Source organism: Dendropsophus ebraccatus, chromosome 1 (assembly GCF_027789765.1).
Source record: "Dendropsophus ebraccatus isolate aDenEbr1 chromosome 1, aDenEbr1.pat, whole genome shotgun sequence".
Taxonomy (NCBI): Eukaryota; Metazoa; Chordata; class Amphibia; order Anura; family Hylidae; genus Dendropsophus; species Dendropsophus ebraccatus.
The window spans coordinates 130,526,163-130,541,657 of record NC_091454.1 but is presented as its reverse complement, the minus strand read 5'-3'; the positions used below and the strand labels follow the sequence as shown (position 1 = coordinate 130,541,657).

Below are 15,495 nucleotides of genomic sequence, written 5' to 3'. Positions count from 1 at the left end.
TAACTTGATTGATGGGCTGTTCTGTTTTTTATACTTTATTAAATTACATTAGTAACACAAGTTTATAATAAGAATTCTGTATGTGTTAAAATTATCAACAATGTATTTTCATTACCTCTGTACAGGTACCTGATGAATTTTTTACTGGATGCCACACTTGGAATGTTAGTTATATGGCTAAGTGTAAAATTTGTATCCACAATCGTGGAGCGGAGGCAGTGTGCATTACTTGTATTTGGTGAATATGGTAAGGATCAATACTTTTTGTTGTATTGTGTTTTTCTTCACTTTAATAGTTTGTCCTCTAGTGGGGGCCTTGGTGGCTAAGTGGGTATTTCCTGTGTGTCCAGAAGAAAGCAGGAAGTGTCATTCAGTCAGCATCTGGTAATGTTGTAATGGATGCAGTGGGACATCATTGGTGTCTGAAAGAACCCTTTTGAATTAAAATGGGTCCTATCGGGATGGCCACCTGTTTGATGAAAAATCTGGGCTTTATGCAGTGTTATTTTACCTGAAAATAGGTTCAGTTTAAAACTTAATCAGCTTACGTAGCTTAATTCAATATATAAACTATAAAATGGTGAAGTTCCTTTACATTTTAAGCATTTAAGCTTTTGTTATATTTAGTAAAGGGACTTTCCAACTAAAGAATTATATACAGTTGTTATTAAGTTAGGCACTATGTTGTGCAACTGTCTCTTTCTTTATATTACAATGAAGAGTCAAGTGCAAAATGGGGCACCCATTTACAAGACTGATGTGTGTCTGAGCATTGAGACCCCCACCAATCTAATTGGAGTTGCATGTAAGTGCAATCTCATGTATATGTAAGGAGGTAAACTGTCATGCATCGGCAATTTAACTCTAAGTGATGTCAGCTAGTGCTGACCCGTTGCGGCAACCAGCCTTGTTTGTGGATTGCTGCAATTGGTCTGTCTTTGATAAGGAGTGATAGTGACAGGAGGGCCTGGCTTCTGACAACTCTTTCATCTCTGATCCACTCTGTTGTGGGTGGGAGGGGCAAGAAGAGCCTAGAAAAGTGCTAATTGTTCGACTTTATTGTGACATTTTCAAGTTTTCACAAAGAAAGGGTTAATTTATTAACCAAAATTTAAAAAAAAAAGTTCTTAAAATCACATGGATACGTATTTAACGTGTACCTGTCATAACTTTTAACCCCTTAAGGTCAAAGCCAATTTTCGTTTTTGCGCTTTTGCTTTTTCCATTTTATGTTTAAAAGTACATAGCGCTTGCATTTTTTCACCTAGAGACTTATGAGTGCTTATTTTTTGCGAAACCAATTGTACTTTGCAATTACAGGCATAATTTTTCCATAAAATATGTTGTGAAACCGGAAAAAAATCATTTGCGCTGTCAAATTGAAAAAAAAAACGAATTTGTTTTGATTTCGGGGAGTTTTGCATTTACGCCGTTCGCCCTATGGTAAAACTGACTTGTTATGCATGTTCCTCAAGTCGTTACAATTACAACGATATATAACATGTATAACTTATATTGTATCTGATGGCCTGTAAAAAATTCAAACCATTGTTAACAAATATATGTTCCTTAAAATCGCTCCATTCCCAGGCTTATAGCACTTTTATCCTTTGGTCTATGGGGCTGTGTGAGGTGTCAGTTTTTGCGCCATGATGCGTTCTTTCTATCGGTACCTTGATTGCGCATATATGACTTTTTGATCGCTTTTTATTACATTTTTTCTGGATTTGATGCGACCAAAAATGCGCAATTTTGCACTTTGGGATTTTTTTGCGCTGACGCCATTTACCGTGCGAGATCAGGAATGTGATTAATTAATAGTTCGGGCGATTACGTGTGCGGTGATACTAAATATGTTTATTAATTTATTTATTTATTAATTTATATTTATAAAATGGGAAAAGGGGGGTAATTTGGACTTTTATTAGGGGAGGGGATTTTTTATTAATAAAAACACTTTTTTACTTTTTTTTTTTACATACACTAGAAGCCCCCCTGGGGGGCTTGTATATACATAGCACTGATCTCTCATAGAGATCAATGCTGTGTATATACACAGCAAAGATCCATTAGATCGGTCATAGATTGCTATGGCCTGCTGCAGGCCACAGCAATCTATTGCCGAGCCGGGATCAGCGTCATTCCGACGCTGAGGCCCGGCACGGGCAGAAGAACGGATCTCCCCCCCGCGATCGCATCGCGGGGGGGAGATCCGTGCCACTAGACACTAGGGATGCACGGAGGAAAGCACTTCAATGCAGCTGTCAGGTTTGACAGCTGCATTGAAGGGCTTAATTAGCCGGCGCGGCAACGGGACCCGCGCCGGCTAATAGAGGCACTGCCCGGCGCAGATTGCAGCCGGGATCGGTGCCGTTCAGAGCGGGGTCCCGGCGGGACCCCGCTCTGAACACCCCCTGCGGCACCATGACGTATCAGATACGTCATGGGTCGCTAAGGGGTTAAAACCTAAATTAACATTAGATGTGAACTAAAGCAAGTTTTCAATTTTTCAGTTTTTTTTTTTTTTTTTATAAACATTCACAAGACTAAAAATCTGCCTTCAGGAGACTGGACCTGGATTTCTGGTTAGTATAAAATAAACAAAAAAAAAAAAAGAATGTTAATTGCAAACTTGCTTTATGTCACATCTATTTTTGATTTACATTTTGAAAGTTATAACGACAGAGACACTTTAATTCTCATGACGTTATTAGAACATAAAACAAGACTGGTCAGATTTAAAAAATATGGCTCGGTCCTTAATGCCAAAAGTTGCTGCGAAGTTAAGGGGTTAAAGCACATCTGTTACTTAGTTCATGCTGCTGTCCCTGCATAGTGATTTAAACTATGTGGCTGTTATAAGTAAAGATGATTTGAAGTGTAACTGTCCTTATAACTTTCAAAATTTACACCAACAGTAGATATGATATAAAGGCAGTTTGCAATTTACATTCTTTTTTTTTTTTTTTTTTTTTTTCCAGTCATCATGGAGAACACGGCACTTCCTGTGTCCTGATTTTTTATTTTATTTTTCAAAGAGTCTAAACACAGGAAGTCCAATGTTTTCCAGGCCACCTGCACTCACAGAGAAGACATGTGATTGACAGACACATTGAGCCGTGTTTAGTCTGTGGGTTTGTTTTTTTTTGTTTTTTTTTAACCAGCACAAGACAAAAAATCTGCCTTCAGGAGACTGGACCCTGATTTCTGGTAAGTATAGCTTAGTTTTACTGTATGGTAACTAGAAAAAACTAATGACTGTAAATTGCAAACTTTCTTTATATCACATCTACTGTTGATTTAGATTTTGAAAGTTATAACGACACTTTAAAGCATGGGTCTCCAAACTGCAGCCCTCCAGCTGTTGCAAAACCACAACTCCCATCATGCCTGGACAGCTAAAGCTTTGGATTTGGCTGTCCAGGCATGATGGGAAAGTTTTGCAACAGCTGGAGGGCCGCAGTTTGGAGACCCATGCTTTAAAGTATTACTTGCAGCATTGTGAACCTGGAGAATAGCATATATTCTTCAGTTGCATGGACCCTTATGGCCACCCTCCAGTGATGTTAAATGGCAGTTTTCTTCATATACAGAAAAGGCTGTCAGTCCAAGGTGAGTGGACAAAGGAACTCACAGCTAAGCTGCTAAAATGTCATTTTCAGCACAGCATTTTATCATGAAAACAATATTAATTTAAATATAACTTACAATTGAATTTTTTTTTTAATTTTTTAGTTCCCCATTAAATATTTGCTGCATTTTATTATGTTTATTATGTTGCTTAGTTAATTTCTCATTTTCTACACAAGAGGTCGCTGTTGTCCTGATTTATACACAGTGGTCTGTGGAACTTTTATATTTCTCCAAGGTTTCAGAAATAAAAGAATGATGGCAATACAGACTGGTAGAGAAATATTATTTTTCCAGGTAAAGGGAACTTAAAATTTTTATCTATCCCGTCACTGCAAGCTAAACTAACATTAAAACTGGTTACAATTAACGTTTGGACCACAATTTGCAAACTTTCACAAAAAGTTAGCTGATTTTAGGGGGGTAGCTGACTATTCCAAAGCTCAAGTTTCCCAACTTCTTTTGCTGCCACAGTAGGGAACATTTCAGGTAGCATCATATTACAGATCACTGGTTAATCCTGCTCACCTCTGTATCCTTGATGTGTCTTGCATAGATCACTGCCAGTCAGAAAAATAAATACTTTCAGTGTAGCATAACGTGATAAAAATCTTCAATCTGATGTTTTGAAGTACAGTATCTCTGTGCTGGAATTTCAACATTTCATTACAATAAAGATTGAAGATATTTTTATGAAGTCATACTGGATTGAAAGTATTTTTCATTTTTCTCTTGAGGGTCATATTATGCAACAAATGATCACATCTGTAGTACTCTGGTCACTCCCCCACCATTCTCCATTGCTAAAAATAGGATCAAATTTAAAACTAACTGCAATGTCATTGTAAAGGGTTAACTCTGCATTAACCATTCTCCTAGTGCCTTCCAAACTGACTTCCCACTATAAAGACTAAAAAGACATTTCTGACCTGTAGGCCATTCTGTGTGATTATCTGAATAAAGTGTAGGGGTTTCCTCATTCCAGTTTTCCCCGTTTGCCAAATTCCTGCAAGCCTAATTTAATTTGTCTTAGGTTTGATCCCCAGGAGTTTGGTCACCATGTTATATTTTTAAGAAAAGCTGATTTGTTAAGCCACCAAAACCATGTGCTAAGGAAAGCATAAACTGTAAAATGTTTTTTTTACATATTTGATAAGGTTGAAAATGGAAGACAAGGAACTATTAAGCCCTACCTAAACCCCCCCACTCTGTTGATCTTTTGAGATAGATGCTTATTACCAGTGTAAATCCCTGGATCTATGTGCCATATACAGAAACCAGCCTTGGCATATATTAGTATCGAGAATGAAAAGTTCCAAAAGTGCAGTCCATTAATACTTTTTCATTTTTAATAAATGTAATTCAATTTTCCAATTAAAACACCTACTATTCTGAGATATAAATCTTGTCACTGTACACTGTATTTTCCATTTTAGACAACATCCTATGCATCATTTTTATTAGCTTTCTTATTGGTTCTGTGCAGCACAGCTATTAATTATCAGTCCCAGAAAGCATGGTCAGTAGGATATGATACCATAAAGGTTTCCTGGCCAACGCGCTGTAAATAAATAATTGTACTGTCCTGGGTACTGTCCTGGGCTTCTATCAGTTAACTAGACATCCAGTGTATTAGAACAGATGTGGAAACAAAGCCAAATTCAGTCCAGAGGGAGGATGTGTGGGACGTTGCTAGAATTGTTGTCATGGAAGTGCATGATTTTTCCATAACAGCTTTTTCCCACGTTTGTACATAGCCAAGTTACTTTTTCCTGTTTCAGAATCTGGCTACAAAAAAATAGTATAAACCTAAAATATAAAAATAAATGATTTTAGTGCAGGCAAGGTTCTGGTGACAAATATACATCATGTGTACAGAGACCTAGTGGGGGGTAAGTAAGTCAGATGGGGAGATTTAGAACTATGAGTGGAAACAAACATGGAGGAATTGAAACTGTACAACACAAGAAAAGAGGAGACTCAGTTGTCCATTTTATGGGTCTACGGTGATCCACCGCACATGTGAGGCCAAAGTGTGGTGATGCACGAGGATGGTTATGGCCAATGGCATGATCATGCTGCCGGTCATTTCCGTTTCCACTCGGCGCCACAGGGAGGCACAGCAAAACGTGTGAGGACCGCAAATAACGGGTGGATTAGCTCAATTGCAAATGTGGCCAATCAAAAGAGTTGGGACTGATCTATAAGGATCCCTGCCCTCCCCCTCACTACCCCCTGAGGAAGCGTAAGTTAGAGAGTGAGGTGGGGGGTCATTATAGTGGGACAACAGTACAATACTGAGACTATCAGCTTTTGTGCATCCATGTAATGGTTCACTTTAAAACCGGTTCAGCATATAAGCCTGATGGCTGTTGCACTAGCACTTTATAACATGCAATTATGATGTAGGAATGAATTGCCTTAGGGTGCGTTTACACTGAGAGATTTATCTGACAGATTTGTGAAGCCAAAGCCAGGAACAGACTATAAACAGGGAGCCGGTCATAAAGGAAAGATTGAGATTTCTTCTCTTTTCAAATCCATTCCTGGCTTTGGCTTCCAAAATCTGTCAGATAAATCTGCCTGTGTAAACGCACCATTACTTGAACTGATGCACTAGCACTTTATATGTACAAGATAAGTCCCAGTAGTATGGCCTCCCACCTCCCCAAGCAAGTTTTTGTTGTTTGTGTGATGGTATATAATAAAGATTTTTGATAATTCAGTTGGTATTATTTTATGGTTTTGGGGTAGTAGATATTTGTAGGTGTAGCTACATCTAAAATGTGTTTACAATTGTAGATAAATGCACCATTATCTTTACATAAGGATAGGGGGTAATTCTCCAAAGAGTTGTCTGATCAGCGTATGACAAGACATGATGTTAGAAAAGTCTAGCATACTTAAAGGACAACTCCGGCGAATTTTTTTTTTTGGCTTATTTAACACACATTACAAAGTTATATAACTTTGTAATGTGGTTAAATACCCGGTCTGGCCCCCTTCCCCCACTTTCCGACCCCCCACCCCGGAAGTTAAAGAATGTATACATTACCTATTACGGTCGTCACGGTCCTCTTCTCTGGTGTCGGGTGACGTCAGAGCTGGGGGGGCGGTCCGGGTCTTCTTCCTCTTCAGCGTCTTCATTGAGAGTGAATGGGAGAGAAAAGGCTGCTGGTGCACATGCGCACCAGCAGCCTTTTCATTGGCTGGAGCGCATCACATGGCTTCCAGCTTGCTCAGCCCTGATTGGCTGAGCTTGCTGGAAGCCATGTGATGCGCTCCAGCCAATGAAAAGGCTGCCGGTGCGCAAGCGCACTGGCAGCCTTTTCTCTCTCATGGACCCGGAAGCAAGAGAGATCGCTGGACGGCGGACGCAGGTGACGGTGAGGCGGACGGCGGGCGAATGGAGTGGCGATCGTCAACAGAGGGATGGTGAGTATGGTGTCTGTGTGTGTCTGTGTTTTTTTTTTTTGGGGGGGGGGGGGGTCCCGCCGGAGTTGTCCTTTAACTGACCTCAAATCTTATATATATAAAATTGGAGTTACCAGCAACAGAAAAATGGATTCCAAGTTATTAAAGCAGATACATTTTGCCATAAAAGATGGAAATAAATTTTACTATGCACTTACTATTGTGATTACATTACTGCTGCTCATTGGGTCCCTGCAGTTCTCTGTTTATACTGGAGCATGATGATTACAACATATACCACTAAACCATTGCTGCTTATGTCATTTTTCTGTATAAAAGGATATTTAAAAGAGTTAAAGCGCTGTTGTATTGCAGTGTTGCCAACCAAATTTATTTCTTTTTTTTCTGGACATGGCTACCATGGACAGCCAACATTTTTATGGATACATTGGGAAACCATAATGAATCCATTACAATTCAAAGTAGTAAATGCCTAAATACCAAAATACGTAAATGAACACATTACCAACATTTATGGGGAGCTCTAAACTCTAAAAAAATTTTTTTTCCTAATAGCATTTAGAGAGATGTTTTACAGCAAGCCCCATGGGTTTAGACATTGATAGTCTGGAGCTGACCTATTGACATAAATGGTAGAGATTTCTGGTTATTTGTGTGACCTGTGCAAAGGTCATTCTACATGGAGTGGCAAGCTAATAGCCCTATTTCACGCAACGATTATCGTTCACAGACTCGCTCCAACGACTGCTCGTTAACGAGCACTTAACGATTTTTTTAAGCGAACGATAACACATAATACGTGTGGGAACGTGAACGATATCTGTAGTGTAACGATTTTTTTGCGGTCGTTACATCGTTACATGGTCGTTTAAAACGTGGGGAAATGTAGGTAGACATTTCAAGAAAGACTGAAAGATTTTTTTATTCAACGAAAAGATTAGCGAATTATTGATGATGTACGATGATTTCGCTGTTGTCATTCGCTCGTTTACAGCTATTCCACAGAACGAATATCGTTAACGAGCGGTCGCTTGAACAATTTTATGAACGATAATCATTTTAAAAAGTTCCGTGGAATAGGGCCTTAAGATGTGAGAATGAGCTGTTGTGAAGATCCTGTGTTCTATACACTGGTGTCACCTTTCACTGTAAACCAGTCTGTGATCATAAGGACGACACTGCTGAAAAGTAACCTGTACAGAACAGAACTTCTCATTGTAGTTTTAGGGCCCTATTAAATGGGGAGAATATTGGACAAACAGGCCAATATCATTCTGTGTAATAGGGTTAGCTATTATCAGATTATTTGTTGGCTGCTCAGGCTGATCTCCTAAAAAAAATAAAAAAAAATCTGTCGGCCTCACCTCTCCCTGTGTAATAGATGTGTGGTGACGGCTAATAGCAGAAAAGGGTCGCACAACTAATTTTGTCTTTTGAAGGCTTTGTAAACCGCACTAATTACAGAAATTGTCACTCATCTGTAGACCAGATCAGGCCATCTGATACATATGAGATGTTTTGTTGGTATCCCCTCTGTAATAATGTGAGATTTTGGTAATCTGGAGCAAAATCCACATTAACAATACATTGCATGTAAAAATATCTTTATGTTGATGAGGAAATCTGGGAAATCCACAATTAAACACAATAGAAATTGCTATGTTCTGGATTTGAAATTGCACCATGGGTCAGTTTCTGAGTGGAGAACAAGTGGGTTTGTTAAAATCTCGCCCTCTAGCCTACTCCTGTATTCTGCAGCATTTCCATCCCCATATTGGAAATTTAGGTGTAGGAAATCCCATCTGCAGTAGATGATGAGTGATCGCTATTCACTGCAGTGACCTATTATTTCCAGTTCATGAAACTGTACCATTAGCGACTAAATATTTTTGGAAACCTTTCTGTGCAGTTGGACATAACAGTGGGAAACAAATGTAATGCAAACACTTTCAATCAAATCAGTGTCTATATAATATTGTCTACAACAAGAATACAAGTTATTGTTTAGTTAGAGGGGTCCAGCAGATCAGTTTAATGTGTAATTGTATCCCAATCTCTGCCAGACAAATTGGAATCTCTCACATAATTTAAGTACAGTAATTATTCCCCCTTCTCCTCCCATTTTAAAGTTTATAGATTTTCCATCTGTTTAAAACTTAACTGTACTAAATTACAGTACGAGAAATGTCCCTTTTAGATAGCAAAAGACTCCTGGCTAGACTAGAATGAGACAATTCATTCAATTCACAAAGTATTCTGGAAATTCTTTTTTTTCCTTATATATTTCAGTATAGGCTTTTATTACAGCATAATGTGGAGGTTCTCATGGAAGCCTTGCATATACCTATTTTAGTTGTTGTAGTATGCATAGATTGTCTGCCATCTTTATTCCTATTTTCCCTCTGATAGGGTTCTTAGTAGTAGGGACAGATCCGTGAGCTAAATCTTCTGTCCCATAATGCACACTGTATAGTATCATATGTGATGCAGCCTCAGCCTGTTAACATTTCTTTCTGTGAGCTCTTATACACAAGATATCAGTGGCTGCATCTCATATAATGATCTAGAGAATCTGCAGGCAGGAGAGACAAGCAGTGTGAATCAGGGGGTTCTAAAACTCTGCAGCTTATCAGTGTATGGACTTGCCTGCCGCATCTTTGCACTCCTGGTCTCTTTTGGAAGCCTACAGATGCAGAGCTGGGTAGGGAGGGGTAAGGTCTGAGAGCTGCCACGAGATATCTAATGATGGTGGGAACGTTCAGTTAGCCAATACTAACAGCCATCAGCCAACGGGTGAGAAATTGCCGACGCGTTGGCTGAGTGGATCTTTTCTGCATTGGTAAAATCCATTGTTATTGGTCAGACATTTCTGTGTGTAAAAAGGAGATGTGTGGCCGATAACAATGAATGTTGTTGGCCACATGAATGACGCAGTAATTATTTCTGTGCCCCGGCTGTGTGATTAGTTATGCCTTGTAACGGCACTGCAAATGTATGGATGCAGCTAAGCTGGGATGAAACCAATGACACTGTGGGATTTCAGAGGCTAAAAAATTGGACATTAGTGGGTATAATCTTTAAATAATGTTCCAAATGGTGCATTAATTCAGCACTTTAATTCTAATGTCTCGCCAGTTTCTGCTTCTTTTGGAAAAATACATATATGGAACAAAATGTGACATTTTTAGTTCAATTTCTGCTTGGTGTAACGTGTGCTGAACTCCTGTTAACATATCTACTATGTATAGTAATAATGTATGCCTATTGTGCACTAATGCGGCATTATTTACTTTTCCAGGGGACCCTCCACAGGCAGCAGCATGGCTTGGCCAGTGTGGGCTATATCTCTTAATAATGATTGTTGAAAAGACCATAATAAGCCTTGTTCTGCTAATCCCAGGATGGACAAAGGTAGGTCCTTGTGTATATGTGTAGTTGGCGTCATGGAATAGTTTACCCACGTGTTTATATTTCAGATGGGTACAAGCTCTTGTTAGATAAGTATTTATTAATTCTGCACATTGAATAGCAAAAAGTATGCCATGCTGTTCTTCATCATAGCAGTATGGAGGCAATTACCTCGACATGCATCACCTGTAATAATTTATGTTAATAGTGATGTTACTGGCTGCTTTTCATCTATGACATAAAGGCTATATACTATATAGCAAGACATGTTTATAGATCACCACCATTCAAGACTGGTAATTTATTTTTGTCCTTGGGCACATTTTCAAAGGCAACATGGCCTACTGGTGTTTACATTTGACATGACAATGTACTATCTCTAGTGAATAATGTTTATCTGAGTGTAAAATTAGCTCTTATACCTCTCATAAAAAGGGAACTTGGAGGCATGAAGAAATTTCCGTGCCTTCAAATGTATTACTTGTCATGATAGTTTTAAGGTATGCATTCTATACAATGCAGGAGTATGTTTAGGCACAGTAAACAATATTACTTTATAAATATTTAATATTTTAACCCTTTGAGGACCAGGCCCAAAATGACCTTGATCTTTGCGCTTTCGTTTTTCCCTCTGCCCCTTCTAAGAGCTCTAGCACTTTCAGTTTTCTATCTACAAGGCCATGTAATGGCTTGGTCATTACAGGAATAGTTGTACTGTGTAATGGCGTCATTCATTTTACCTTAACATGTATGACGGAATCCCAAATATATTATTTATGAAGATATAAATAGGTGAAATCGTAAAAAAGAATGCAATATGGTAACCTTTGGGGGTTCCTGTGTCTACATAATGCACTATATGGTAAAAGCGACATGATACCATTATTCTATAGATCAGTCCGAACACAACCATATGCAGGTTTACACAGATTCTTTAATGTTATATATATTTTTTTAATGAAATCCCTTTTTTTGACAATTAAATATTAATAAAATGGTCCTATTGTGACGCTTATAACAGTTTTATTTTTTTCACCTACAGGGATGTATGGGGTGTAATTTTTTTTTCCGCCATGATCTCTAGTTTTTAAAAAATACCAGTTTTTGATAACTTTTTATTAATTTTTTTTTTATATATAATGTAACATAAAATCTGTAATCCGTTGACTTTTTTTCCCTCTTTTCGTGTACGCCATTCACCGTTCGCAATGACGCTTGTTATATTTTAATAGATCGGACAATTATGCACGCTATGGTATATTATATGTTTATTTATTTTTATATGTTTTATTTATAAAATGGGAAAGGGGGGTGATTTAGCCTTTTATTCGGGGAGGGGTTTTGGGGTAGTGTGTTAGTGAATTTTTTTTTTTTTTTTTACATTTTAAGTCCCTTTGGGGGACTTGTACATTCATTAGTTTCACTTTATACACTGATCATTGCTATGCCATAGGCATAGCATTGATCAGTGTTATCGGGGCTCTGCTCATTGAGCCTGCCTGTGCAGGCTCAGTGACCAGAGCACCGATTGTACCGCACGGAGGCAGGTGAGAGACCACCGGCGGTCCGTTTTAACGATCGGGACCCCCACAGTCATACTGCGGGGGTCCCGATTGGTAAGTGACAGGGGACTCCCCCTATCACTTACATTTAAACGCCGCAGCGTTTAAGGAGTTAATGTCACGCTGCAGCGTGTCATTAATGGTGAGGTGCCAGCTGTCCTAGGTCGCCTAGGGGTTAAAGGGGTTATCCCAAGATTATCAACAGGATAGGTGATAAAAGATCAATAGGGGTCTGACTATTAGATGACACCTGGGCATTGTATAGCCTGTGGGCCACATTGAGCCCACTAACTAACTGTGGCCCACGTTAGAGCGTCTGTGATGCTAAATCAAGTCTCAACAGCACTCTGAACATTACGTTTAGATTCATGGGGCCCCAAAATGTAATGTTTAGAGTGCCACTGACTTGCTGACACACCAGTTTATGGACCCCTGCTGTACTGCCGCTCCCCCATGGTCACACACACCTGCCCCACAACCCTTCCCATGTACTGCCGTCCTCACCTCTAGCGCTAGTTCCTGTAGAACTGAGAAGAGTGATGAAATGAATAGAACTGAGTTAAGTATTTTAGTCTGCCCCTCGAAAACCATTTCAATTTCTCATGTGGCCCCATGGGGAAATTAATTGCCCAAACACTCTATGTATAGTGCCAGGGGAGGGGTGAATAAAATAAAAAAAAAGTACACTTTCCTGGTGCCTGCATCACTACCGGTATTATGCAGAGTTCAGGCCAGTCCAACCAACAGTGCCTGCCATCTGGAACTCCCGCCAATTAGCTGTTCTGCGCATCTACAGTGTTGCGTTATAAACAATGCTGTATTATTAATATCCTACAGATATAACATCAGTGGATGCTCTCTGGGAAAAAAAACCCTTTATATCTTTGCTGTGGGGCCCCATTTCCTCAACATACACATTTCCTCAGATTTTCCTCATCTGGCTGTGCATATATGTGCAAGATACACACATTCCTAGAATACAACACCCATTGGTTTTCTGTGTGATAAGGAGGAGTCACAGACGCTCATCACACACAGAGAAGCCTATACTGCTCAGTGTCTCCAACAGCAAATCTGCACATTTTTGGCTTTCAAGAGTTATAAAAAGATTTATTAAAGGTTGGACTTTCTTAGAGAACAAGCGAGATGCTTAAAGTTAAAGTGACTCTGTACCCACAAGCTGACCCACCACCACCACCGCAAACTGCTCTTACCGTCAGATAGCTGCTTTTAATCCAAGATCTGTCCTGGGGTCTGCTTGGCAGGTGATGGAGTTATTGTCCTAAAAAAACAACTTTTAAGCTTGCAGCCCTGTGTCAAATTGGCGTGGCCTAGAGTGTCTATGACCTATTGCGACACCCCACCCTTCCTCCTCCCCACCCTTCTTATCATTACGAATGCCCTGGGCAGGATTTTTCCTATTCCTCACTTGTGTGAACAATGTGTTGGATCGTTAAGGCTCATGTGCAGTGTTCAGACAGGTGATGAATAGGAATACCGCTCAGGGCATTTCTTATAGTGAAGAGGACGGGGAGGAGGGACGGAGAGGCGGTGCAAGGCTTTGGCACACACACTCTAGGCCACGCCAATTTGACACATGGCTGCTAGTTTTTAAAATTTTAAAAGTTAGTTTTTTAGGACAATAACTGCATCACCTGCCGAGCGGACCTCAGGGCAGATCTTGGATTAAAAGCAGCTATCTGACAGTATGGGGGGGGCAGCTTGTGGGTACAGAGTCGCTTTAATGAAGTTTAGGCATAAACTCAGACAGACATTTCTCTGCTAATCTTTCATTTTATTAAACTGGTTGAATCACAAAATGTCTTCAACTTTTTCTATATTATAAGTGTTTTTACATTTCATGAACCTGGTCGAGATTGACTTTGTAACAAGGTTTGAATACATGGGGATAAAAATTATCATCACTGTAACAAGTAATAGCCTGTATCAAGTGGGGTAATGTACCATTATATATAAAATTCTCATAATAGACCGAAACCAGGTGATGTTTTCCTCTATAAACAGAAATAACAAAATACTTTAGTGTGTTTTTATAAGTAAGCCACTTGGGCCCATTGAAAACTGAAAATATAACAGATGACTCCATTCTGTGTATGTGACCTTGATTGTCTGCCACTAATGTCCCGCTCTCCATTCTACTGTGTAATATGTTATTGTATCTTTGCTTTAACGTTTCAATAACTGTGTGTGAACTCTGGCTGGGAAACCTCTAAAGTGACAGGTCTGTTTGTACAATGTATATCCTCTTGCTTTGTATTTTCTCTCTGTGCAGCTTCAGGAAATTCTGCTGGACTACATTCCAGATCCAAAGTTGGAGCTCGTCCTGGTTATGCTGGTGGTGCCTTTTATAGTCAATGTGAGTACTTGTTCTTGTGATGCCAACCTAATGTTCACTTTAGCATATTGTCTAAGTAGTTTTGTTGTTTTTTTTGCCACCGGGTAGTAGGTTTACAATTCCTAACAACCTCGAGAGGCTTTTACCATATAAAATGTGTTAATTTACCCTTTTATGTTGGGATTATGACATTAATTTTTATCCATAATTATCTTCTTTACATATCTATAAAACCGAACAAGAAACAATGTAAAATAACAACAAAAATCTTCAAATAAAGAGGAGATTTGGGTACTTTTCAAACTCTGAGCTAATGTTGAGATATTTTTGTAAGCTATGGTTTAGCACATAATTGACATTTAGGTGTTTAAAGAATAATTTGTTTCCTTTCTTTCCAGGCTATAATGTTTTGGGTGGTGGACAGCTTAATAATGAGAAAAAGTAAAAGATTATTAGTGCACAATGGTCTGAAAAACAGTGAAGCTGCTGGGGCTTTACCATCAGTAGTTGATGAAGAAACACAGGTAAGTCCTAGTATTTTACAGAGTCATTGTTAACATGTACAAAATCTGCACTAAAGAGGACTTATTTTAGAGCATCTCAGCTTATACCCACTGTGAGGAATATGGACAGCCTTGTCTTTTTTCATGTATATGTAAAGTGATATATGAAGTGTGCCATTTATATGTATTTGTGCAACAAATATTTTATATATTGAGTGTAATTGTATTTGTGTGCAGGCCCAGGGCTGATTCAAGTTAATGATATGCAATTATTGATTCGCTTGGAGTCAGGCCATCTGTTTACCTTTTGGAAAAGACCAAATGCTCTCTGCAAGGGGCAATAAGCATGGATCTGCAAAGGAGATTGTGGTTAGTGTGTTGAGGCAGGCTTAAAGGCCCTATTCCACCAATAGATCTGACGACAGATTATCTGCCAAAGATTTGAAGCAAAACCCAGGAGTGGATTTGAAAAGAGGAGAAATCCAGTCTTTCCTTTATGACCTGTTCTCTGATTATAGTCTGTTCCTGGGTTTGGCTTCAAATCTTTGGCAGATGATCTGTCGTCAGATCTGTTGGTGGAATAGGGCCGGGGTGGATTCTC

General features: G+C 39.1%; 1 protein-coding gene across 2 annotated transcripts in view; it reads left to right on the top strand.

Annotated features, from left to right (window-relative positions):
* LOC138798336 (store-operated calcium entry regulator STIMATE-like) overlaps positions 1–15,495 on the top strand; it is a 55,818-nt gene that overhangs the window by 25,849 nt on the left and 14,474 nt on the right. The window contains exons 4-7 of one of the 2 annotated variants that reach the window (XM_069978765.1): positions 126–247; positions 10,364–10,476; positions 14,329–14,412; positions 14,790–14,915. In XM_069978765.1, the coding sequence (XP_069834866.1) occupies positions 126–247; positions 10,364–10,476; positions 14,329–14,412; positions 14,790–14,915 (445 nt within the window). Of the gene's footprint in view, positions 1–125; positions 248–10,363; positions 10,477–14,328; positions 14,413–14,789; positions 14,949–15,495 lie in introns of those variants that run through there. The other variant, XM_069978766.1, reaches the window with a different exon arrangement.